The sequence below is a fragment of the Lissotriton helveticus genome, chromosome 6 (assembly GCF_964261635.1).
Source record: "Lissotriton helveticus chromosome 6, aLisHel1.1, whole genome shotgun sequence".
In the NCBI taxonomy this organism is placed as follows: domain Eukaryota; kingdom Metazoa; phylum Chordata; class Amphibia; order Caudata; family Salamandridae; genus Lissotriton; species Lissotriton helveticus.
In genome coordinates, this window is record NC_136067.1 from 1,297,149,339 (window position 1) to 1,297,176,209 (window position 26,871).

General features: G+C 44.7%; 1 protein-coding gene across 1 annotated transcript in view; it reads left to right on the top strand.

The window, feature by feature from the left end:
• The window catches only part of TTL (tubulin tyrosine ligase), a 159,329-nt gene that overhangs the window by 48,870 nt on the left and 83,588 nt on the right, over positions 1-26,871 (top strand). Inside the window, exon 2 of the mRNA XM_078649045.1 lies at positions 22,485-22,563. Within this exon, the coding sequence (XP_078505171.1) occupies positions 22,485-22,563 (79 nt within the window). The remainder of the gene's footprint in view (positions 1-22,484; positions 22,564-26,871) is intronic.

A 26,871-nucleotide genomic window follows, 5' to 3' on the forward strand; every position in this document is an offset into this window, starting at 1 on the left:
TGGCCCTAATGGGGCTGACATGGAGATTCACACGGACACTGATGTGGACGCACATACCGACAATGTGATGGAAGAAGTACCGTCTGTAAAGAGGGCGACTAGGGCAGTTAGAGCGTGTCGTAAAATGCAAAAAAATCGTGGGGGTGGAAGGTCAGGGAAAAATAAAGCTACCCCATCACCAAAATCTAAAAACAAATATCGTGAGTACGAGGAAAATACTAGGGAGTTACTGGATGAAGCTTTATTGTCCAAAATTTCAGAGCTGTTAGAGCTGAAAATTCAGACATTTATCAAGCCTCTGATTAGTAAAATTGACAAACTCACTGCGGTAATAAAAAAATTGGGAGGCACTCAAGACATGTTAGTTGAAGCGATAGGCATTGTCTCAAAGAGTGTTACAAAGCAGTTGGTTTGCCAAGAGACGCACAATATGGGTGGGATAGTATTAGACGTACTTCCAATAGAGACCATCCCCCCCGAGAATCCACAAATTGGACCTACTATTCATGAACCAGTAAAAGAGGTCCCTACAGATCTACCGCTTCCACCAGCTCCCCATAGCCTTGAGAGTGACTCTTCACATTTTGCACTTGAAGCTGCGCCTTTGATTTTAGTACTAGCAAATGTCCCTACCCTACCACCTGACCACATAGAATCAACTTCATCTCTAACAAGCAAGGCACTACATTGGCTGTCAATTAATATGACGATGGCCCAGGGGGGAGAACAGCAGTTAGCTGATTAAGTTAAAACGGCAAGGAGGGTTACATGGATTGGGAATAATTCCAAAAAATGGAGGGGCGATTGTGTCGTGCTAAATTTTCATAACTCAGCCACGCTTCTGAATATCTTGCCCAACATTCTTCCCCCCCAACGAAGAAGTGGCACCATAATCCCCCTTACATTGGAATTCTTCTACAATGAATTAAAAAAAGAACCCAAACAAAATGCCCTGAAGTCAGATTGGATGGTAAGAAACAAAAGATGGGGTGGGGGACACATGCAAATTGACTCTAATATTGCCCCCAACAATAGGGTTGGTGCATGGCTAGGTGACTATCAAAAAACGCCCTGCTTGACTACCCAAGGGCCAAATTGGAACTTGGTGAACAGACGGGGTCTGTACAATCATGTTAATATGTATGCGCCAACACGTAATGATAATTATGTTGGAGGATGGCTAGGAGACCAGCTGAACTTGCCTTACCCTAATACCCCAGTGCCTAGATGGAATCCAGCTATAAATGGATGGGGGTTCGGGGCTCCGTCATACAATTGTGGAGTTAGCACCACCAATAGGTTTGGGGTTTTGGCTGGCCTTAACGACTGCGATTGACTCATGGGGTGGGGGTTTTCCAACGAAGCAAGGGATAACACTCTTAGGTATAACCTTGAAGCTGAGCCTAACCAAAATGTATTGGTTTGTATGGGAGAATCGCTGTCTAATCATCCCACTAGACAAAATGACGCGATTCGAACATTGAATACTGATGCCCCCGAGATTATTAGACAACCCCATGCACAGGTAAACCAAGAAATTCTAGAAAAAGACGTAATAATTTGTTGGAACATTGCAGGGCTGAGAAAAAATCTATCCGATCCTGTTTGGCATCAATATCTTGACAACGGGGACCTTATCCTGTTCCAGGAAACCTGGGGGACAGAGAATCATTTTAAGGTCGATTTATAGATCTTTTTTTATCCCAGCTGTAAACACTAATGGAGGTAGACCGTCTGGTGGCTTAACAATATGGTTAAAAATTACAGTGGGGATAAGTTATAAGCAGATAGATACTAATAACTCTGACCTCCTGATGATCGAATTAAGAAAGCCCAAGGGACGGACTATTTATGTCATCAATGTCTATAACAGACCCCATCAAGCATGCAAAGAATCGCCAGTCATAACCCACCTAGGTAACATCATGGCAGGGTTAGATCAGAATGCAACGGTAATTGTAGGTGGCGACTTTAATAGAAGTTTCGAGCCGATTTTGGGTCTCGAAGACATCTACAAAGACGAGGACAGTGCCAACAATATACCCTTGGTTGACACTATATACAAAGTAGCCTGCACTGTGAGTGCCCTACAGTTACTGAGCTTAACGTTTGAGCATGGGCTGCGTGCATGTAATGGGCGTCTGCCTTCAGACTGTCCTAGCAAGCCAACATTCACTAGAGGTGTTTGTTCTAGTTATCTAGATTACCTCATGATTTCGATACATCAATGGCCTATGGTAGTGGACCTGAAGGTGGATGTTCGCACGGAGAGCGATCACTACCCTTTGACACTTTCTATGCAGAATCTGTTCACAAACCCTACCAATAAAAGAGCCGGACATAATCTTCTAACACAAGGCCCTCTTGAAGCAAATAATCGCAGGTCCTTAAAATGACCATCAGTTTTAGGAAACGTAAATACTGTTAGCCAGATCTACCACGTCTTTGTTATGTGCCCCTTGATGGAGAACAGGACTGCAAACCATAGTCCCTGTCTGATAGAATCCCATGACCAGTTAATTGGCCAGCTTAGTGAGATCTTGACTAGAGTGGTAAAAAGACCAAATAGTACCCACAAACATAAAAAAATGGTGTGAGAAGTTGGCCTGATAGGTGATGTTTCCAATTCTGGAACCACCTATTATCAGACCAAACAATCCCTTATGGTGTCTGGTTGTAAGTCAACCTTATTAGACAAGCTATCCTAGGGGTAGCATGGACTAAGCAGCCTAAAGGCTTAACTTAAGAGGTCGTGTTAAGCGAGCTGTTTTACCACATACAATCCTGTAATATCAAATGAAAGGACACCACACAAGTATATATTATAAAAATATATGTGTTTATTACTAAAAACAATCCCCAGTATTCTTTATGAATAAAGGGGCACAAGCGTTAAATCAAAAGCACTGTTTAAACATACAAGTTGCACAATTATGGATGGGGGCGGGTGGCCACTCAAACCATATACTAAACAAGTGGTATAAGAGATGCCACTCGAGCAGTGGTTAGGCCTACGGCCTAGGGAATCGCTGGGAGCAGTCAGGACAAGCAATGCTGAAGTCGGGAATGGCCCTCGGGATTCGGGAGATGTGCGGAAAGCGCACGCATGCACCAATGTTAACCAATGGTGCGTAAAAGTCATAAAGTTAAAGTTTAAGGACACTTCCGCTGGACCTAGAGGAACAAAACTTAACACACAGACCCTAGAGATGTGCACCAGTGTGGGAACACCGGCGGAGCAAAGTTACCTCACCCACAGGAAGTGGGTGCACAGGGTCGAAGTGGCGTCGGGTTTTGACACGCAGGCTCTTGGTGCTTGAAGCTGAAAGGGCTGCAGGCGGGTTGAAGATGAAGTGTCCGGTGGAGTCCAAGGGTGGACTCAAGTCGAAGGGTACCTGAAAGCAGAGGGGACAGAGTCTGGGTCACTCAGCAGTGACCAGGGTGGAACCAGGACGGAACCAGGCAATGTTGGGCGCAATCAGGTGGTCGTCGAGGAGCTTCTCTCCGCTGTCACGTGGGCTCTGGGGCATCTGCGACGTCCAGGAGCAGGTCACGATCTGTCCCACGCAGGCTCTCACCGTCGGTGCAGTCGGCTTCAAGTTTGGAGCAAACAACACTTGGCAAGAGCAATCCACGCGGGATCGGAAGATTGCTTCTCACTCGGACCAGGAAGGTCAGAGTCGGGGCTCCTTTTCAGGGGAGCTGGTGTGGATCTGGAGCAACCAGATTCACGAGTCTTCTTTGTAGTTTCGTCGGCACAGGGACCACTAGCCAGCGGGCAAGTGACCGGGCCAACGCGTTGAGCCAAATGGAGCAGAAGGGCCCCACGCAGCACTCGTCGAGTGTGGAGGGCGGAACTTCGGCTCAGGAGTAGCTCAGGGTGGGGGCTTCTCAAACCCCGGTGCACAGCTTCGAGGGTCACTCGTGGGCTGCACGGTCAGCGTCTCGTGGTCAATTCAAGATGGCGTGCCCCACGCTTCCGGTCGCCTCCACGGGTCTCAGCTCTGCAGGGACTGTGGATCGGGCTGTTGGAAGGCAGGCAAGCTTGATCTCGTCGATCTCAGTCGCTCGAGTTCCGGCGGGAACTGCAACCAAGTAGACGTCGAGGGCTGGATGGTGCCTGCTGCTGCAGGGTGGTCACTCCTTGACCACAAGGGAGATTCTTCGGGCTTCCACGTTGAGATGGAGGTCCAAGGGTCCAGAGTTTCGTTTCTAATGTTTCTTCCAGGAAATCTGATGTGCATTGGCACTGCTCCCACTCTTATTCCAATCTGGGGGGCGTGATTACCTGCTAGGTCCCCCCCTATGGGTGGGACCCAGGAAGGGGGTGGATACACCCCTTTCCTTTGATCCAGGCCGCCCTGGCACGAGGGCTGGAGTGCCCCAGAACCGGTTTGGCCGGATTATGCAAGGGGCAGCCTTGTGCGCCCCAGGCAGTGTCTGGTTTCTTTCAGACCTCCCTGCTACAATCCACTATCTCCTGTCTGGAGGGCGGTGACACCCTCCTGTGACAGGAAACCCTTTGTCCAGGACCCATTTGGCCGAGTTTCGGTCAGCTGCAGGGGTCCAGACATTTGTCTGTGGCAGAGGCATCCATTTTGTGGATCTAAGGTCTTTGGAGAAATTAACCGCATTACAGTAAAGGAACATGTCTTACCCCTCTAGAGGGGTGGAATGCTATCCCCGTCGCCAGAACTGGCGAGGGGATAGTATTCCAAATCGTATGACACCTTACACGACATGTTTTGATAAAGCCAAACCAGAGTTGCTATATAACCGCGAGGATTATAAGGCACTTAAGAGTATATGGTATGGCATTATCCTGAAACAGCTTAGGGAGCTGTTCCCGACAGCTGCAGACAGGCTCAGCTCATGCCAGAGCTCCATCTCACATTAAACCACGCACTCTGCCTCCAGGATTGATGAGGCCTTCCATAGGAGTGGCTCACAGGTTTATATGTGTCCAGATATAGGGTTAGATATAGGTATACTATACCTAAGTAAGGGGTGTTTACACCACCTTACCCCAGCTGAGTGATCAGCCAGTTGTGTCAATTTAAGAACCAGCCAGGGGTGGCAAAAGATATGCTGCAGCCCCTGGTAGGCCTTGGTGGCCCCTATGCCCTGGGCACCTATAGTGCATTATACAGGGGCTGACAAGGAGTCCATTTCCAATTGTGGTATGTACCTAGGGTACATGGAATCCATTTTACAGAGAGAGCAGATGGCCTGGGGCCCTGATTAGCAGGGAACCAGGTCAACTAAGTCAAAAAACCAGCTAAACACAGGCAAAAATCTGGGGTAACCATAGTCAGGTAGCCACCTTCCTACATAACCCCCCCCCCCAAACGAAAGGAGATAAGGCTATCCTTGGCCAGGTAAGCCTATATTGCCTGAGTGGCCATATAAGGAAGTACCTGCACTAGCATGGGTACCCCCTGTCTCATGGTCCACTAAGCAGCCCCTCACCCTTTGGGTATTAGAGGGTCTCCACCATAGGGAATCACTACCTTGGGTGTGTTTATGCAAAGTTAAAGGCTGGTTTGGATATGGAGTATTGAAGTGAGGCTCTACTAAGTTAGGGCTTGGCTTCCTCCAATTATCTTCCACCATGTGTGCCTTTCTTTCTTTAACTGAGTTGCACTGTGCTCTCAGGGTCAACCTCTGGCTACCTAAAGCTGGAGGCTGGGTCCCTCTGTTTGGCTTGCTGGAGGGACAGTTCAGGTTTGGGCCCTTTGGGTCCCAGGTTTGGCTGTGCCCAACAGAATCCATCTGTGGGAGGTCCCTAACTGTTTTTAAGGGGGCTCCCTCAGGAGTTTTTAAAGTTTTCACCTCACTAGGGCTACTAGTTTTGGTGCACCTAATCTGTTGATGGGGGTGCTTTATTTGACAGGGGGCCCTCTGGGTCTCACTGTCCTTCTTGTCCTCTGCAGCCCTGGGCTGGCTAAGGCAAGGGAGAGAGGGGCAGGTTACCTGTTCCAGACTGGGTCCCACCTGAGAAGGGTCCACCGCCATCAGAGGCTCTGTCAGGCTAGGCCCAACCACCTCTGGGGCAGTTCCTTCATCAGGGGTAAGATCAGTTCCCTGAGGAGGCTGATCCTGTCCTAAAGTCTGGTGAGGGGGAGATTTCTCTTCCTCCTCCATGCTCTCAGTTTGTGTGGAGTTATCCATCATTTCAGGTTTCACAACACACATATCAGTTTGAGTTTGGGCTGTGGCCATCACAGCCCCACCAACCTTTTCAGGAGGAGACTCAGTTTGGGTTTCTGCTGTTATCATAACAGCTTTGCTATTCTGTTCAGGAAGAGCTTTTGCTAAAGATGGGGCAGAGAGTTTCTCAGCCCTACCAACCTTTTCAGGAAGGACATCTTGGATTGGGGCTGTATCCATTACAGCCCCACTAACCTTTCCATTGGAATTTACCATTCTAGAATGGATTTCCTGTTCAACCTCAGCCCAGGCTGAGATTTCCAAATCATTACCAAGTAGGCAGTCTACAGGCAAGTTTGATGACACTACCACTCTCTTTGGGCCAATGACACCTCCCCAGCTGAGACTTACTACTGCCATGAGATGATTTGTTTTGATGCCATCAATGTTTGTTACCTGGTATGTGGCACCAGGTAAAAGTTGCTTAGAGGGGACTATACAGTCAGCCACCATGGTGATGCTAGCCCCTGTGTCTCTAAAAGCTTCAATTTTCAAACCATTGATGATGGGTTCTTGTCTATATTTGCTCAAAGTATTTGGGCAATCAGAGAAGTTGGCAAACCCCCTGCCAGTCTCATAAACAAGATCATTTGGGGAGGGGGACCTGGATAGGCCAGGGTCCTCCTGTGCTCCAAAAGTAAACCCACCCAGATTCCTGGGTGTGCTCCCACTTCCTGGGGGATTACTGCTGACAGTAACAGGAGGTGTTGGAGCTGGCTTTGGAGGTATATTCTCTTTATTGTTATTCTTGGGACAACAGTTGTCTGTTTTGTAATGCCCAACCTGTTTACAGGCATAACAATAAGGCTTTTTCTCTGTTGAAGGAGTGTCTTGGGACCCACCCCCATTCTTGGAGTTTTGGGGCCCTGGGGAAGTCTTTTCTTTATTTTTATCCCCACCCTTATCTTGAGGCTTGGTAGACTCCTTCTTCTGGTTACTGTCCTGATTCTTAGGCCTAATCCTGGTTCTGACCCACTTGTCTGCCTTCTTTCCCAATTCTTGGGGAGAGGTCAGATCAGAGTCCACCAGGTGCTGGTGTAAGAGCTGGTTCTGACAATTACTTAGGATCTGCTCCCTCATAATCAAATTATACAATCCTGTAAAGTCATGTACTTTGCTGCCATGTAGCCAACCCTCCAGAGCCTTAGTTGCACAATCAACAAAATCAGTCCAGTCCTGAGTCTGTGTCTTCTGGGTGTCTCTGAACTTCAACCTGTACTGTTCAGTGGTTAAGCCAAACCCATCTATTAGGACACTCTTCAGGACTTTGTAATTGTTTGCATCCTCATGTCTGACAGTGAGGAGCTTATCTCTCCCTTTCTCTGAAAAGGAGTACCATAAGATTGCTGCCCACTGTTCCTCAGGAACCTGCTGTACCATGCAGGCTCTCTCAAGAGCAGTTATCCACTTGTGGATGTCATCCCCTTCCTTGTAGGGGGGCACAATCTTTGTCAGGTTTCTACTATCATAGGACCTGGGTTTCTCTTTAGGAATATTGCTGCCACCAGTGGCATCTAAGCCACACAATTTTTGCTCTCTTGCCAAGGCAAGTCTAGCTTGAGCCAAGGCTACCTCCTCCCTCTCTATCTGGAGTTTGACAGCCCTCATTCTGGCCCTATGCTCTAGCTTTTGAGAAGCAGTCATGCCTCTCTGTGATTCTCTGGAGGCACTAGAAATATGAGAATCCCCTGAGTGAGATCTCACTCTTCTGTTGCCTGGGAGAATAACATTGTGGGATCTGGGGAGGTGCTGGCCCTCTCCATTCCCCAGTAGGTCTAAGTTGGCCTGGCTAAGCCTGGCAACTGGGACCTGGCTACCCCTCTGATCCTGATCTTCTAAGTCCTCAACTTCTGAGTCCTCCTCCTCCTCCTCTTCTTCTTCATCTTCCTCCTGAGGGGGGTCAGTTACAGGGGGGTTCCCTCCATTTCCTGTTTCTAGGGAAGCTACCTTTGCCCTTTCTAAGTCATCCTGCTCTAGGATTTCTACCAGGATTTGGCAGGTGGGGCTTCTGCCCCTTTTTAACCCTCTTGCTTTGCACAAGGCAATCAAGTCTCTTCGGGTTAGTTTGTCATATCCAAAAGTTGCCTGGGTAAGGTCAACTGTCACAGGAGTAGACCCTGAGGCTTTTCCTGTGTCAGACATGGCTGCTAGTGAGGTGTAAGTGGTGCACTTACCTACACTAAGTGTTTTCCTACTGTACCTTGCTAGTGAGTTGTAGTCAGGGTGTGCTAATCCCTTTAATCTACAACTACTAAGTTCAGTAGAACTTAATATGCTAAGCTTTTGATTTATATGTACCTAGAGGTACTTGATGTGATCTTTCAATTTGATACAAAGATTGCAATGGTAAAACAACAGCAAGCTCAAATCCGCACCGCTGCTCACCAATGTGAGAAGTTGGCCTGATAAGTGATGTTTCCAATTCTGGAACCACCTATTATCAGACCAAACAATCCCTTATGGTGTCTGGTTGTAAGTCAACCTTATTAGACAAGCTATCCTAGGGGTAGCATGGACTAAGTAGCCTAAAGGCTTAACTTAAGAGGTCGTGTTAAGCGAGCTGTTTTACCACATACAATCCTGTAATATCAAATGAAAGGACACCACACAAGTATATATTATAAAAATATATGTGTTTATTACTAAAAACAATCCCCAGTATTCTTTATGAATAAAGGGGCACAAGCGTTAAATCAAAAGCACTGTTTAAACATACAAGTTGCACAATTATGGATGAGGGCGGGTGGCCACTCAAACCATATACTAAACAAGTGGTATAAGAGATGCCACTCGAGCAGTGGTTAGGCCTAGGGCCTAGGGAATCGCTGGGAGCAGTCAGGACAAGCAATGCTGAAGTCGGGAATGGCCCTCGGGATTCGGGAGATGTGCGGAAAGCGCACGCATGCACCAATGTTAACCAATGGTGCGTAAAAGTCATAAAGTTAAAGTTTAAGGACACTTCCGCTGGACCTAGAGGAACAAAACTTAACACACAGACCCTAGAGATGTGCACCAGTGTGGGAACACCGGCGGAGCAAAGTTACCTCACCCACAGGAAGTGGGTGCACAGGGTCGAAGTGGCGTCGGGTTTTGACACGCAGGCTCTTGGTGCTTGAAGCTGAAAGGGCTGCAGGCGGGTTGAAGATGAAGTGTCCGGTGGAGTCCAAGGGTGGACTCAAGTCGAAGGGTACCTGAAAGCAGAGGGGACAGAGTCTGGGTCACTCAGCAGTGACCAGGGTGGAACCAGGACGGAACCAGGCAATGTCGGGCGCAATCAGGTGGTCGTCGAGGAGCTTCTCTCCGCTGTCACGTGGGCTCTGGGGCATCTGCGACGTCCAGGAGCAGGTCACGATCTGTCCCACGCAGGCTCTCACCGTCGGTGCAGTCGGCTTCAAGTTTGGAGCAAACAACACTTGGCAAGAGCAATCCACGCGGGATCGGAAGATTGCTTCTCACTCGGACCAGGAAGGTCAGAGTCGGGGCTCCTTTTCAGGGGAGCTGGTGTGGATCTGGAGCAACCAGATTCACGAGTCTTCTTTGTAGTTTCGTCGGCACAGGGACCACTAGCCAGCGGGCAAGTGACCGGGCCAACGCGTTGAGCCAAATGGAGCAGAAGGGCCCCACGCAGCACTCGTCGAGTGTGGAGGGCGGAACTTCGGCTCAGGAGTAGCTCAGGGTGGGGGCTTCTCAAACCCCGGTGCACAGCTTCGAGGGTCACTCGTGGGCTGCACGGTCAGCGTCTCGTGGTCAATTCAAGATGGCGTGCCCCACGCTTCCGGTCGCCTCCACGGGTCTCAGCTCTGCAGGGACTGTGGATCGGGCTGTTGGAAGGCAGGCAAGCTTGATCTCGTCGATCTCAGTCGCTCGAGTTCCGGCGGGAACTGCAACCAAGTAGACGTCGAGGGCTGGATGGTGCTTGCTGCTGCAGGGTGGTCACTCCTTGACCACAAGGGAGATTCTTCGGGCTTCCACGTTGAGATGGAGGTCCAAGGGTCCAGAGTTTCGTTTCTAATGTTTCTTCCAGGAAATCTGATGTGCATTGGCACTGCTCCCACTCTTATTCCAATCTGGGGGGCGTGATTACCTGCTAGGTCCCCCCCTATGGGTGGGACCCAGGAAGGGGGTGGATACACCCCTTTCCTTTGATCCAGGCCGCCCTGGCACGAGGGCTGGAGTGCCCCAGAACCGGTTTGGCCGGATTATGCAAGGGGCAGCCTTGTGCGCCCCAGGCAGTGTCTGGTTTCTTTCAGACCTCCCTGCTACAATCCACTATCTCCTGTCTGGAGGGCGGTGACACCCTCCTGTGACAGGAAACCCTTTGTCCAGGACCCATTTGGCCGAGTTTCGGTCAGCTGCAGGGGTCCAGACATTTGTCTGTGGCAGAGGCATCCATTTTGTGGATCTAAGGTCTTTGGAGAAATTAACTGCATTACAGTAAAGGAACATGTCTTACCCCTCTAGAGGGGTGGAATGCTATCCCCGTCACCAGAACTGGCGAGGGGATAGTATTCCAAATCGTATGACACCTTACATGACATGTTTTGATAAAGCCAAACCAGAGTTGCTATATAACCGCGAGGATTATAAGGCACTTAAGAGTATATGGTATGGCATTATCCTGAAACAGCTTAGGGAGTTGTTCCCGACAGCTGCAGACAGGCTCAGCTCATGCCAGAGCTCCATCTCACATTAAACCACGCACTCTGCCTCCAGGATTGATGAGGCCTTCCATAGGAGTGGCTCACAGGTTTATATGTGTCCAGATATAGGGTTAGATATAGGTATACTATACCTAAGTAAGGGGTGTTTACACCACCTTACCCCAGCTGAGTGATCAGCCAGTTGTGTCAATTTAAGAACCAGCCAGCGGTGGCAAAAGACATGCTGCAGCCCCTGGTAGGCCTTGGTGGCCCCTATGCCCTGGGCACCTATAGTGCATTATACAGGGGCTGACAAGGAGTCCATTTCCAATTGTGGTATGTACCTAGGGTACATGGAATCCATTTTACAGAGAGAGCAGATGGCCTGGGGCCCTGATTAGCAGGGAACCAGGTCAACTAAGTCAAAAAACCAGCTAAACACAGGCAAAAAATCTGGGGTAACCATAGTCAGGTAGCCACCTTCCTACAAATGGGTAATTCCTGGTATAACCAGGAATGCCGGAGAGCCAAATTGGAGTTAATTACTGCAGTCAGGGAAAACTTATCAGACAATGTTAAAACCAAAAGAGCCCAGTACAAAAGATGTCTACTTTTGGCTAAAAAAGAATGGGACGAGAGGGTATGGTCTGACCTGTTAGATGCTTGTAAGCGCAAAGATCAGACCTCTTTCTGGAGCCTTATTGCCAGTAGTACCAAGGGGGCAATAGACACTAAAGATAGATTTCTCGAAGAAAGTACCTGGGTTAGGCATTTCTCCCTACTATATGCTTGTGCCGACTCAGGTGCTAATGAAAACAAGACTAACACCTTTTTAGAGATGGCAACACAAGAACCACCTCTTGCTTTTACTTTGAATGAAACGATTTCAGCAATTAAAGCAGTTAAGCCAGGAAAGGCCCCCGGTCCGGACAGAATACCAGGGGACCTCTGGAAGCACGAGGACTTTATCTGGGCTCCCTACATTAATCTATTATCTAATGAAATCGCTAGTGGAGCCTCTGTCCCTGAAACATGGAAGGGGGCGGAGATTGTAGCGCTATTCAAAAAAGGTGATAGGTCGAACCCTGCGCATTATCGTCCTATCAGCTTGATTGATGTGCTGCAAAAAAGTTTTGCACGCCAAGTTCTTAGTCGACTTGCCTCGTGGATCGATGACCACTCTATTTTTACGAGGTACCAGGCTGGTTTTAGACCAAAAATAAGCACAGTGGACCAGGTTTTTAGATTTTTATGTTTAGTCTGGAAATACACTATTATAAGGAGCTCCCATATATATGTGGCTTTCGTCGACTTGAAAGCAGCTTTTGATATGGTTCCCAGGGCAGACCTATGGAAGACACTAAATAACATGGGCGTGCCTGGAAACATTCTACAGCTACTAATCAGACTGCACGAGAATAACTACGCACAAGTCAGATGGGGACCAAACGGGGAGCTAAGTGAGAAAATAAATATATCTAAAGGGGTCAGGCAAGGGTGCGTTTTGGCACCTACCCTATTCTCCCTTTACGTTAACGATATTCCCGACACCCTTTTGGGCTGCGAGCATGACTCTCCCAAATTGTGTGGTGAAGCCGTTCCGGCACTGTTATTTGCAGATGATACGATTTTAATTTCTCAGACACCCAGAGGACTTCAGAATCTTTTAAATAAATTTAATCTGTATTGTCATGACAGGAAATTGGAAATTAACTCCTCAAAAACAAAGGTCATGACAATTAATCCCCATAAGGGTTTTAACAAAGTTTTTAAAATAAATGATGAAATTATTGAAGAAGTCCCCAATTTTAAATACCTTGGTATCATTTTAGATAGTAAAATAACATGGAAAACACAACTTGAAAATGCTAAATTGAGGTTGACCCAAAACCAGTTCCCAATTGTAAAAAAGCATAGGAACAGTCATTTTAAAGCTGTTTCACCGGCCATTGAACTATTCAAGGGTAAAGCACAATCATCTTCCCTCTACGGGGCGGACCTTTGGGGTTATGCATCGAAGGATACTTTTTTGGTTCGTGAGAACTCCTTCATTAGACAGCTCCTAGGTATACCGGGCTCCACACCATTGACTCCCGTACTGTGGGACCTCAATTTCCGACGCACTGATGACCATGCCTCTCTTCGCCCGCTGCTCTATTGGGTCCGTCTGTGGTCCACAGAGGAGCTGGTGGATTATAGAGAAGCATTGCGAGAGATAATGGCCATAAAAAATACTACCTATCTGCCATGGTTAGTGTATGTCGAAAAATGGTTTGGGAAACTGGGCCTGAGTGATTTTTGGTCTGACCCAGAATCGCTAACCAATATTTCAAAAAAAACTCTTGAAACAAAGATATTGGGAGTTCATAAGTGATTCAGTGTTAGCCAAATCTAACATAGGAATTTTGACCTTAAAATTTTTTGAAGTAAAAATGACTATGCAATTGGAGCCTTTTATGGATGAAATCTACCCCCCGTTTGCGAAGAGTCTATATCTAAAATTCAGATATGGCATTTTGCAAACGAGGGTTATGACAGCTAAATGGCATTGTAATAAGGGTGTAAACAAGAATATTGATTCAATCCTATGTGAGTTTTGCGAAATGGGGTTGAAAGAGTATGAATCCCATGTAGTTTTTACATGCCCTGCATACTCTAGCGCAAGGAAAAAATGGTTAAAGCCTATATGCAAACTGTTGGACCTTCGCCATATTGGGGTTGGGCTCAGAATATTTAAGGGTGACACCTCACAACCGATAGTGTTTAGCCTGAGCCGTTTCCTCCTATGTGTAGCCCTGATCAGAAAGAGAAAAGGTTTCAAAATCTAACCTTAGTTACCCTTTTATAGATTATTGCTGGCTAGAATTGTATCCACAAATTAGGTGGAGAGGCAAAAAGAACTGGTATTGCACTACATGTTAAATTACTGCTTGTTTTTAGTGATCCTGGTGCTTCTTTTATATTGTAAACATTTCATTGTCTTCTTTTCATATTTAGTAAACGATCTCGCTAGATGAGACAAGCCGACTGTAATGAACCGTCTTCCATTTTAAAAACATCTTGGGACATGTAAATACATTTTTTGTTAAAAGAATCTCGTGCTGCTAACTGTCTGAAATTTAACTGTGACCTTGCATTCGTTTGTATCTTTTATATGTATTGTATCTTACAAGGTTTTTAACCGAATAAAGATTGAAATTGAATAGAGTATTTATTCTATTTATTGGGTGAGACACAAAAGGTTTCCTCCTACAAATCAATAATCACAAAAAGACCTGGTCCTAAGGGCAATTAATCTTATGGATCTGTGAACATCTGTGGATTGCCAAAAGATCATTCCAATCACACCTCTGATTCTAGAGATTATTACCATGTTCCAGTCTATTGCCAAAATAAAAAGTAGCCAATCTCTGATGAACATGTAACCAGACAACACAGTACAAACATCCACTAGAAGGACAACATTTGAAAAAATGTGTGAATAGCTAGATGACACCTCACGGGCGCACCACCAATGGGACCCCTGGTTGGTACTCACCAGGATGGCCCTGTTCTCATCATCGGTGTCACCTAGCTTAACGTAAACGTGTCCGAAACCCAAAGGAAAAGGAGACCGTGAATGGTGCAGTGTACGGAAAAACTTATATGTGACAAGGACTAACAACGTTCAACATATAACACAAAAACTACTGTGCATACAAGATACAGAAACCTTTTACTCGCATTCTCTTGTTGCCAACAGTAAACATATATACATAAAAAGGAGAGATGCGAATACTACCTATCGATTCGCACTCAGCTCACAGCCGACATGTTTCATTGCCTTGGTTTTTATCAGGCAATTTCTTCAGGGCAAACAATATTGAGGTGCCACTGCCAGCGATACTGTGCTTTGCGTGCTGTAAATCAAGGTGGACATATACATATGAGGGACTGCCTGTAGTTTTACTGTGCAGTTAACACAGCATAAACTTATTGCATTACACCAAAAATGGACAATATTTACCTAGATGGCAACTTTTGCTTTCATACCGTTACTGATACGACTTTCTAAAATCATGGACCCACTCCCGATCGGTGAGTATGGTCTTGCCTCCCTTCTATTTTTATCTGGTAAAGAAAGGTAAAAAAGGGGAACGCCACACGGGCGAACATTAGAGGCAGTAATTCTAGTCTCACCGAATCTGTCTTTTATTCCCCATCAGATCTGTCCGTTTCGCAGCGTTTACCAGTGGAGAATACTCGTTCGGCGTCTTCTCGGCACCGGAAAGCCGAACGAGTGATGTGCGTTCTATTTACTTTCCCGGCATCAGCCTAACTCGGCTCTGATTGGCCCGAGCGGTCACATGGCTTGTGTGACAATAGAATACGAGCTTTTCACCAATATTTACGTTTCCCATACTATTTAAGTTTAAAAGTGTCACGTTTTCTGTATAAAGGGGGGCAGGAAGTGCTCAAGCCTGGTACTAACGATCATAATCATTACCGGCATAACGTGTGCACTATGTTGAATAGGGCGGCCATCTTGGAACGGTCTACCGGGAATTACCTCTGTATGCCCATAGAACCCACAATCTAACATCGGAAGTCACATTGTTATATTAAGTGTGGATAAAATAACTAGTGTCCGCTTTTTTATATCTTAATGTAGGGAATTTTACATTCTGAATGTATTAATTACAACAAACACAACCCATTATATATATCTAAGGGACTCAGTAGGTGAATATGTTCACAGGGTGAATGATATTTATTAGGATTTACTTAACATACCTCCTTAAAACACAGTGCAGTTAAGGTCTTTCAAGTTTTTTAACGCTAATGCAAGGTTTATAGGGGTGATAGTATAAGGTATATTAATTCGCGTGGCACAATTCAAGCACCTAGGCGAAAAGGAAACATCAACCACGAACATTTCATGTTATATGTTTGTGTATCGGACCTTAGGTTGCTGAGCCATGGGACACCTATACAGGTATTTTAACGTAACTTGTTCCATTCCAATAATTCATTTAATCCTTGCTGTTCGCTTCGTTCCTGGTATATCCAGCGTGCTTCTTTTGTTACCAGGCGTTTTTCCATGGACTGTGCCTCGCCTACCACTCTTTCCAGGACCACCCAAGTAAAGGAGTGTTTATTACGGTGACAATGTTGTACCAACTTTGTAGTCAGTCTGCCCTGTCGTATTGTACTCAGATGCTCTTGTATGCGGAGCTTGATCTTGCGTGTCGTCAGTCCGATGTACTCGAGGTCACACTCACAGCTCAGTCTATATACTACATTAGTAGTGTTACAATTACTGAAATGATTCAGTGTCCATATCTTTCCAGATTTTAGCACGACTGTAGTACTTTTATTCGTAAGGTGGCAAACCGAACAATTCCCACAAGGGTAATGTCCATTCGGTACAGTGGTTGTTTCTGTTGGTGTTTTCTCTATCATCCTTGTATGGACCAATTTGTCCTTAAGGTTGTGGGCCCTTCGGAAGGCGAAACGGGGTGGAGGCATCTTGTGGTCTTGCGTAGTAAGGATGGGCCAATGCTTTCTAATGGCTTGGCGAATCTTCGAGGCCAGCGGGTCAAAGGTCATGACCACTGGCAGACAGATTAGCCGTGAGAGTTTTTTTCGTAAATAGCCATACGTATGTACTCTGATTTTTAATCGTGCTGGTATATCATTGAAACTGCCGAATTGTATTACACCATTCCAGTTATTTGTAATGGATAAAAACTGCCTGGCCTTTTCAGACGCGCAAATTGCAGCGATTCTAGCAGTCCCCTCCCTTTTTAGCGACAACCCCCTAACAGGGACCAATAAAGTAAGGGAAGAATGGGAGAAACTAAGTAACCTAAAAAAGAAGCACATAAGGATTGCCTTACATGGAGCTCTTATGTCAGAATATTACCAAGCGGGAACTTCCCCTGCTAGTCTCATAGTCAGAATCGAACCACGTATCTTTCTGGACGATAAACAATTCCGATGTGATTGGAGTTATATCGCCAATAAGTGCACCAGAGATTGGTTAATTCTCATAATCAGTACAGCTCAACGACTAAGCGAAGAGGTTCTGAAAGAAATCGCTGAACTAGAGGAAACCATTAATCGTGACAGTAGCTTTGCTGATGCCAAGGAACACCTAGAGAAGATCAAAACAGATCTGGAAGAATATAAGCAATACATGGTGACACAGAAAATCAGAGGACTGCAGCGTAACCTCCAACGCTATACACACGAGTGGGCTTTCCCTTATATTAACGACTCATACTATCAGTCAGCCCAAGAACAACAACCACATACTGGTGGTAGCAGAAGTGGTAAGGTAACCCGGTTCCAACAGCACAAAAGAACACCTGCAAACACGTCAAGTGAAGAAGATCCTGAACCAGGCCCTAGCACTAGTAGAGTGAGATTTAACCAATCAGAACCATCTAACACCGATTTAAACACATTGTTGAGGAATTTTTTAGAACAGGGCCAAGCATCCAACAAAGGCCCGGGATTCCAACAACAACAAGGAAGAGGGAGGGGACGGGGCAATCGACCACAACAACAATGGCAAACCTCCTCTCCACGAATGACGCGGAGCAGAGGGAAGAAACCATTGTGAAGAGCATTGTAGTGAATCTATCCAATCACCTTCTGACAGCAGAGGAAGAGAAGGTGCTAAATAAGGGATTAGGCTTTGTGCCCACACCTAACCATGACGCCTTCAAATGTCGAACCGAGTTCCACGAGACGATGCGTAGAATCAAACAAAAAAAATTCTTCTTGAAACAACCATCTGAAGAAAGTAAGGGTTTTAATTCCAACTTAAGAAAACCCTCCACCTTCTGCCCCCCCAATGCAACGATCGGTCCTGAAGCCGCGGTGTTTGAGGCAAAAGTCTTGGAAGAGATTAGAGACATAGAAAATAAGAACAAATCTATGGGGTTTAAAAACATGACGAAAGAGAATTGGGAATCCATTAAGTCCCTTCAGAATAACGACAAGATAACTATAAATAGCGCCGACAAGGGCGGCGCCATTGTGATTCTAAATACGTCTGACTATGAAGTGGAGGTACGAAGACTTTTAGATGTTAGAACTAACTATCAACCCCTTGCCAGAGACCCCACTCCGGAACTGAAGGACATTATCACACAACTTGTCGTGAATGCGAAGGAAAATAAATGGATAAGTGCGAAAGAGGCGGAGTTCCTCATTAATACCAACCCGAGGACTCCGGCCTTTTATATCCTTCCAAAAATACACAAGCCTGCCAGGCCCCCTCCTGGCAGGCCCATTGTGTCGGGTATCCAGTCCATTCTGGAACCCCTGTCCCCATTCGCAGATTACTACCTTCGCGAAACGGTGATAACCCAAAACTCTTACGTGAAGGACACCACAGACATTCTGAACGTCCTTGACTCCATGTCTTACAACCCGGCCACTGAGTATATCGTAACTATAGACATCGAGTCTTTATACTCATGTATTCCACAGGAGGCGGCCCTTGTGGCAATAGCTAAAGCACTGAGAAAACAAGAATGGTTTTACGATGCGCCACAGAGCTTCATCCTACAATGCGTCGAATTGGCGCTTACAAGAAACTACTTCTGCTACAAAAACGATCTCTTCCTTCAAGTGACGGGAACATCAATGGGGGCCACGATGGCGCCAAGCGTGGCATGTATTTATGTGGGACAGTTTGAGGAGCACGTCATCGAATCTGATAACAATCCCTTTAAAGACCATCTACGCTTGTGGAGACGTTATATCGATGACGTGCTCCTCATCTGGTCAGGAGAAGAAGATTCGCTCCTCAGTTCCCAAACTGGTTAAACACGCAGGACATGAGCCTGCGGTTCACGTGGAAATACCACCACACAAGTGCAGTCTACCTTGATTTGGATATTGAGGCCTCCGAAGGAAAGTTTGCTACCAGCGTGCATCAAAAACCTACTGATAGAAATTCGTTACTGGCCTATCAATCGTACCACCCTAGGGCACTTAGGGACAACCTCCCAGTGGGCCAATTCATGCGGTACAGGAGGAATTGTTCTTCGACTGAAGTCTACAAAGAACAAGCCAAAGATCTGAGTAGTAGGTTAAAAACACGGGACTATCCATGCAAAGTAATTCGCCAGGCGAATAAGAGGGCCTTGAATACACCTCGGACAGCCCTCTTAGAATCACAAAAGAAAGAAAAATCAGAATGTCTGCCAGTGGTCATGACCTTTGACCCGCTGGCCTCGAAGATTCGCCAAGCCATTAGAAAGCATTGGCCCATCCTTACTACGCAAGACCACAAGATGCCTCCACCCCGTTTCGCCTTCCGAAGGGCCCACAACCTTAAGGACAAATTGGTCCATACAAGGATGATAGAGAAAACCCCAACAGAAACAACCACTGTACCGAATGGACATTACCCTTGTGGGAATTGTTCGGTTTGCCACCTTACGAACAAAAGTACTACAGTCGTGCTAAAATCCGGAAAGATATAGACACTGAATCATTTCAGTAATTGTAACACTACTAATGTAGTATATAGACTGAGCTGTGAGTGTGGCCTCGAGTACATCGGACTGACGACACGCAAGATCAAGCTCCGCATACAAGAGCACCTGAGTACAATACGACAGGGCAGACTGACTACAAAGTTGGTACAACATTGTCACCGTAATAAACACTCCTTTACTTGGGTGGTCCTGGAAAGAGTGGTAGGCGAGGCACAGTCCATGGAAAAACGCCTGGTAACAAAAGAAGCACGCTGGATATACCAGGAACGAAGCGAACAGCAAGGATTAAATGAATTATTGGAATGGAACAAGTTACGTTAAAATACCTGTATAGGTGTCCCATGGCTCAGCAACCTAAGGTCCGATACACAAACATATAACATGAAATGTTCGTGGTTGATGTTTCCTTTTCGCCTAGGTGCTTGAATTGTGCCACGCAAATTAATATACCTTATACTATCACCCCTATAAACCTTGCATTAGCGTTAAAAAACTTGAAAGACCTTAACTGCACTGTGTTTTAAGGAGGTATGTTAAGTAAATCCCAATAAATATCATTCACCCTGTGAACATATTCACCTACTGAGTCCCTTAGAAATATATAATGGGTTGTGTTTGTTGTAATTAATACATTCAGAATGTAAAATTCCCTACATTAAGATATAAAAAAGCGGACACTAGTTATTTTATCCACACTTAATATAACAATGTGACTTCCGATGTTAGATTGTGGGTTCTATGGGCATACAGAGGTAATTCCCGGTAGACCGTTCCAAGATGGCCGCCCTATTCAACAGAGTGCACACGTTATGCCGGTAATGATTATGATCGTTAGTACCAGGCTTGAGCACTTCCTGCCCCCCTTTATACAGAAAACGTGACACTTTTAAACTTAAATAGTATGGGAAACGTAAATATTGGTGAAAAGCTCGTATTCTATTGTCACACAAGCCATGTGACCGCTCGGGCCAATCAGAGCCGAGTTAGGCTGATGCCGGGAAAGTAAATAGAACGCACATCACTCGTTCGGCGTTCCGGTGCCGAGAAGACGCCGAACGAGTATTCTCCACTGGTAAACGCTGCGAAACGGACAGATCTGATGGGGAATAAAAGACAGATTCGGTGAGACTAGAATTACTGCCTCTAATGTTCGCCCGTGTGGCGTTCCCTTTTTACCTTTCTTTACCAGATAAAAATAGAAGGGAGGCAAGACCATACTCACCGATCGGGAGTGGGTCCATGATTTTAGAAAGTCGTATCAGTAACGGTATGAAAGCAAAAGTTGCCATCTAGGTAAATATTGTCCATTTTTGGTGTAATGCAATAAGTTTATGCTGTGTTAACTGCACAGTAAAACTACAGGCAGTCCCTCATATGTATATGTCCACCTTGATTTACAGCACGCAAAGCACAGTATCGCTGGCAGTGGCACCTCAATATTGTTTGCCCTGAAGAAATTGCCTGATAAAAACCAAGACAATGAAACATGTCGGCTGTGAGCTGAGTGCGAATCGATAGGTAGTATTCGCATCTCTCCTTTTTATGTATATATGTTTACTGTTGGCAACAAGAGAATGCGAGTAAAAGGTTTCTGTATCTTGTATGCACAGTAGTTTTTGTGTTATATGTTGAACGTTGTTAGTCCTTGTCACATATAAGTTTTTGCGTACACTGCACCATTCACTGTCTCCTTTTCCTTTGGGTTTCGGACACGTTTACGTTAAGCTAGGTGACACCAATGATGAGAACAGGGCCATCCTGGTGAGTACCAACCAGGGGTCCCATTGGTGGTGCGCCCGTGAGGTGTCATCTAGCTAATCACACATTTTTTCAAATGTTGTCCTTCTAGTGGATGTTTGTACTGTGTTGTCTGGTTACATGTTCATCAGAGATTGGCTACTTTTTATTTTGGCAATAGACTGGAACATGGTAATAATCTCTAGAATCAGAGGTGTGATTGGAATGATCTTTTGGCAATCCACAGATGTTCACAGATCCATAAGATTAATTGCCCTTAGGACCAGGTCTTTTTGTGATTATTGATTGACTGAGTGGAGGGCGACCTAGTCCTGTATTTCCCTCTTGACTCCTAATATATGGATATTCCTCCTACAAATCACTTCTCTGTTTGCTCTCAGCTGTCAGTGTGGCGCTCACCCATACGCTTTCGTACCCAGTAGTCTTTTTCACAGATGTTAATTTTAGTATGCTCACAGTCATCTAGAAGCACAGTGTTGCTGACAATATATGTTGTATATCTTGGGCAGACGCCATAGTGATGGGTAGATTCTGATAATACAACCAAACAGTGGTGGCTCCTCCGCTATGACAGAGGAGCGTCGCCCTACTGCTTTCTCGCAGTGTGAGAAGCAAAACATAAACTTGTAATAACTTTTAGTTATTGCAATTTAACGTTTCCTTTGCGTGTGGGCGGGGATTCTCTGCTAATGGAGCAGGGGACGAGTGGTTTGCTCACTCCTAAGTGTGGGCCGCCCAAACCAGTCATGCGCACTTTCGAGAACATTCCCACGCCTCCAGCCTGACTCAGCGCTGTGTCACAGCACTCAGACCAATATGTGATCCCATTCTATTTTCACCTACGTGTTGTATTGTCTTCCGCCCCCCCCTATTGCTCCACCTCCTGCGTTGGTTTGCGGTGAGGTGTGTTAGCAGCTCTATGATGACGCATGACACCCGCTGTGTGTAAGGGCATATTTTACACCCTTGTGTGTTTTCCCCTACCTTTGATCACAGCACTTGTGAGTACACAGTCCCTCTTCTATGTTCTGGGAATATAGTTATTGCAGGAGGTCGAAGCGGGACTAATTCCTCCTACCCCTTACCTGTTGTGTGAATTAACCCTTGACTTTATGCAGTATTTTCTAGCATTCTAGAATAGTGTGACTACGAATTCTCAAAGTGTTACAGGTAAGTAACTTGTCCCTATTCAGTTGGTACAATGTTACTCTATTCCCCTGATCGATTGGATCTTATGTGTCCTTTGATAACTAAAATAGTCGACTACTATAGAAACTTATTCTTATGGGTCTCATGTTATGGGTTGATAGGTGCTTTGAAATGTGTCAGGTGTCCCGAATTATTAATGAAATGTCTTTCTTCGTGTTTTTCCTTGCAGGTCATGAACCTGGAATTTTACAGCTGGTAAATTATTATAGAGGTGCTGACAAGCTTTGTCGCAAAGCTTCCTTGGTGAAGTAAGTGATCTTACAACATTTGTGCAGAAGTATGAAGTAACACATTTGTCAGGCCCTATTGGAAAAAAAAACTGCTAAGTGTATCTTGTTTAAAGGCAAGCACAGTATTGCCTACAGTGGTTAACAGATTAATAAAGTGTATATAAATAGATGAGAAAAAAGTAAAATAATTGAACATTTTAAAAGGTTCCGTAAATGTTAAGGCATTTGTAATTGGAGACAAAAAATTAGGTTGATGTTCTCAGTTTGATTCATGGGAGCAGTCGAAATGCATTAAACAGAGTATAATATGAACCATGTGTGGGTGGTCCATTTGAATTCAGAACAGTCTCAATCTTCCCATTTAATTGAAAATTTGGATTAAAAAAATATTTGTGAATTAAATATGATATTTAATTATTGGTGTATTTGTTTGATGAATACTTGTTTCTGTATTTGTATGTATTGTGTTGAGGCTTGAATCTTTGAAATTGTAAAAGCCGGGCTTCCAGTAATGACTCTTTGGGGGTCCCCAGATTCCAATAATGATTTAGTGGGGGTCCCTGGATTTCAGTAATGATTATGTGGGGATCCACAGAAGTCAAAAGTTTAAGAACTACTGATCTACGTCAAAGAGTAGAAAAAAATAAACTTTCTAAGTGACACTCTGCTGAGCCTGGTGGGATAGTACAGTGCTCCAAGGTTCTTAAAGGAGCGGGAAGTTACCTTCTTATGTGTATCTCTAACAGTGGGGAATTCTTTCCTTTTTTTGTCTGTAAGTACACTGTTTCAGTAGTTTTCAACCAAATGAACTGTCTAATATTTTATTTTGGTTAATCGGTTGAAAAAGATGTCAGGAAATGGTGCCTTCTTCTTCTTGGTAATGATTTCAGTTTATTGGATTGGACCCTAAACCATAAAAATGTTTGAAAAAAATATTTTATGTGACCTCACAGGTGGGATTAAATAATACATTTTATGAATTCAAAACCGTATCCATGGTGAAACACTAGAAATTACTAGAAATTAACTTTTTTCTTAGCTTGGAACACATTGTCCTACAACTCTGATATCGATCCACAAATGGGGAAATCCATTTGGCGCCCATATAAAGCTGTATGGCAGGGGTGTATTTTAGCTCCATTCCTCTTTTTTTATTTATAGCAATGGTCTTGCGGCATTTTTAATAGACCAGGAAATTGACTTCCCCCCAATAGGTGGCAACCCGGTCCCGCTATTATCATATGCAGATGACACTGTGCTAGTGACTTTGACAGCTAACAGCCTTCAAAAGTCACTCAATGCTTTACAGATTTTATGTCGGCTCTTGACATAAAAGTCAATTTTATTAAATCTTATATTATGTTGTGTTGCCCCAAATCGACTGAAACAAGAAAGTTTGTAAGGGGAAAGAAAATATGCTGACTAATTTTACATACCTGGGAAATCATTTTAATGCTATTATGAATTGAGGTCCTCTAATCACCGCCGGGGTGCAGCATATCAGCCGGGCTGTGGAGGGGCTTTTTTTCTTTGCCTGTAAACTTTGTCACAAACCTGTGACAGAGCTGATTACCCGATTGTAAAGCTAAATGTCTATCAGTCGCACCCAATGGGGCAGGAGTTTGGGGTTACCACAAAAGCCGCCACCTACAGGTTGTGGAAAATAAATGTATTAAAAGGCTATTGATGACCCCTAATAGTGCCCCCACACTCTTGCCATCATGAGTTGGGACTGAAATTTTTACAGGATCAAATAGATACTGCCCTTCTGTTTTTATGGGCCAAAATGTGGCTGTCTGAGGATCTAATGTTTACAAGGGACGTTATCAAGAATGGTATTCACCTAGATGGTGCTTTGTCGATCCCCAGGCTCCAATTTGTGAGATATAGACTCCATGAGATAGGCTTGGGGCACTACTATGACAACCCTGCCAGTATTAACTTAAATGCCAAAGTCACTATAAAAGAGGCGTATTATTCTAGGGCAAGCGAGCTTCGCTCGCATGGAGAGGTGTGAGTTCCTTTACGTGTGTTCCCTGCACAATAGCAATTTTATCTTACTTATACCACCAATGCCCGGATTCGATTTCTCTTAACCAGATTTCGCTTACGCACTCTGCACTTTCTAGTGGTATTCCCAAAACAGTCAGGGGGTTGACAAACTCACACCTTGCCCTAGTGATAATATGGCAGCTCAGAACACCCTGCACTCTGTTATTCTGCCCCCTTCATGTAGTGCCTTTGGGAACATTTCTGACCACACTCTTGAGGGAAAATCGACCTTGTACCTACATTAAAGGCTTTAACGTTTTGCACTCTTTGGCTACTCTTGATATTTGCATTGCTATGACTACTTTTATTAAAGTTCATTAGAAATTGTTATGAATCACAATAGATGATCGTGAATGTTGCCACCTTTTAAATTTCATATTTAAGTATTAATTTGATTTTAGTGTTGATGACGTAGTATGTCGTATCGAGTATTTGATACTAAGTAGATTTATATCCCTTTTGTAACAGTTGGAATGTTCGGAGATGATTGTTTGTATTGAATATACCCTTACTGTTGCACAAACATGTTATAGAGAAATTTTTAGATTTTAATGTATGTCTGTTAAACTATTATGGTCTTTGAAGCCGAATAAAGTTATTTTGAACTTAAACATGATCATTTATCTCACTAGACCTGCGAGGGTTCAAAGTACCTGATGTGGAAAAGACAGACCTGCAATAGTTGTCAACATAAAAATAAATTGGGACACTGAGCAGTCAAGTATTCAGCTGTAGGCCCTATAAGATAAATGTTAAGGATAGATCGGAAATGAGCAGAGTAGATGCGGCCTTATATACTATAATAATTGGTTATTTCACTTTTATTCGGGAGATAGGGGTGGGTGCCAGTAAATACCAATTAAATCATACTCTGAGGCAAAACTAAACACTTGGTGTAATTTAGAAGGTAATGCCTGCTGCTGGGGGCACTTTCCATCAGACAGAATTTTGTGTTTGTGTTATGCAATGCATTTTTTACTCATGAAATGAAATGCACTATAACTATAACTGCTGCTTCTAGAACAGGCAATAGTGTCAATTATGTTTCCTGATCCAAACCATCCATAGTGTACGAATTTCTCAGGACATCCACCCTAATTGTTTGGTAATGTGAAGGAACTTAATTATGCTGCTTTAACCCCTCCCATGCTCATGACGAGCTCAGCTCGTCATGAGCCACGCTGGCCATGTCCTCATGACTAGCTGAGCTCGTCATAACGGTCAGAACGCTCGCACGCGGGGCTAATTCCCCTGCTGTGCTGAACGTTCTGAGCTCGTCGTGAGCACCGGGGCGCTGTGCGCGCCCCCGCCCCCCAGCACAGTGGGGGAATTAGCCCCGCAGGCAAGGGGTTAAATGGTGGTGCATGTGCTACTTTCTTGGTATCTTTCCTTCGCTCTAGGTGCTAATAGAGTAAAGCAGCTCCTGGTTCTCAGAAAATCAATTGACAATGAAAACCACATCTATGAGGGTACTCCTATGATAGTAATACTAAAATACTCTGCTTATTGGCCCTATCCTTGTACAGATGGGAGCAAAGTACTGCATGTGGTGCCTATTGCTCTTTCAAGATTGCACAGGCTAAAAATACAAAGTAATTTCTAGTAAGGCAAATTTTGTGATCCATGTTGGGGGCTCTTTTGTAGTTTTTTTCCTTTACACCTATTTTAAATGAAATCCCACAGATCAGGCTTGCATATAGGTGAGTGTTCACTGTATATTATTAGGGACCTTGCTTCAGTCCTTGTTGGCCAGTGTTTGCAGACTTCTTAACGCTTCATTTTGGGCAGGAATGGTACCCAAAGAATTTAAAGAAGTGATTGTGCTGCCCCTTCTGACAAAACTAGCTTAGATCCTGAGGTACCATCTAGCTTCTGATGGTAACAGTGTTTGTCCCCTTATTTTGTAAGATCTTTCTGTGGGATTTAACGTTGTTGACCAGGCTTGTTGCTTTTAAGCTTTCTGATTCATAAATGATTAAATCCTGAAATAGAAAAGAACAGTCAAAATACATTCTTAGTTAAATGAAACAGTACCCACTGGTATAATTATGCAAAAACAACATTAATTTATTCGTAGGCAATTATCCATAGTTCAATTCAAAACATACAATTACCTTAAAGAAGAGGGGGTTACTACCAGGAAGTCAAAAGAAAAGTGAAGAGTTGGTTCTCACATGAAAAAAGAAAATCAGAGAAAAATTGAAAATTTATAGTATCTGCTAAGGCCAAGATCCTTAGGTCAGCAGGCCTGCCACTAATGTCATTCAAGTCTTA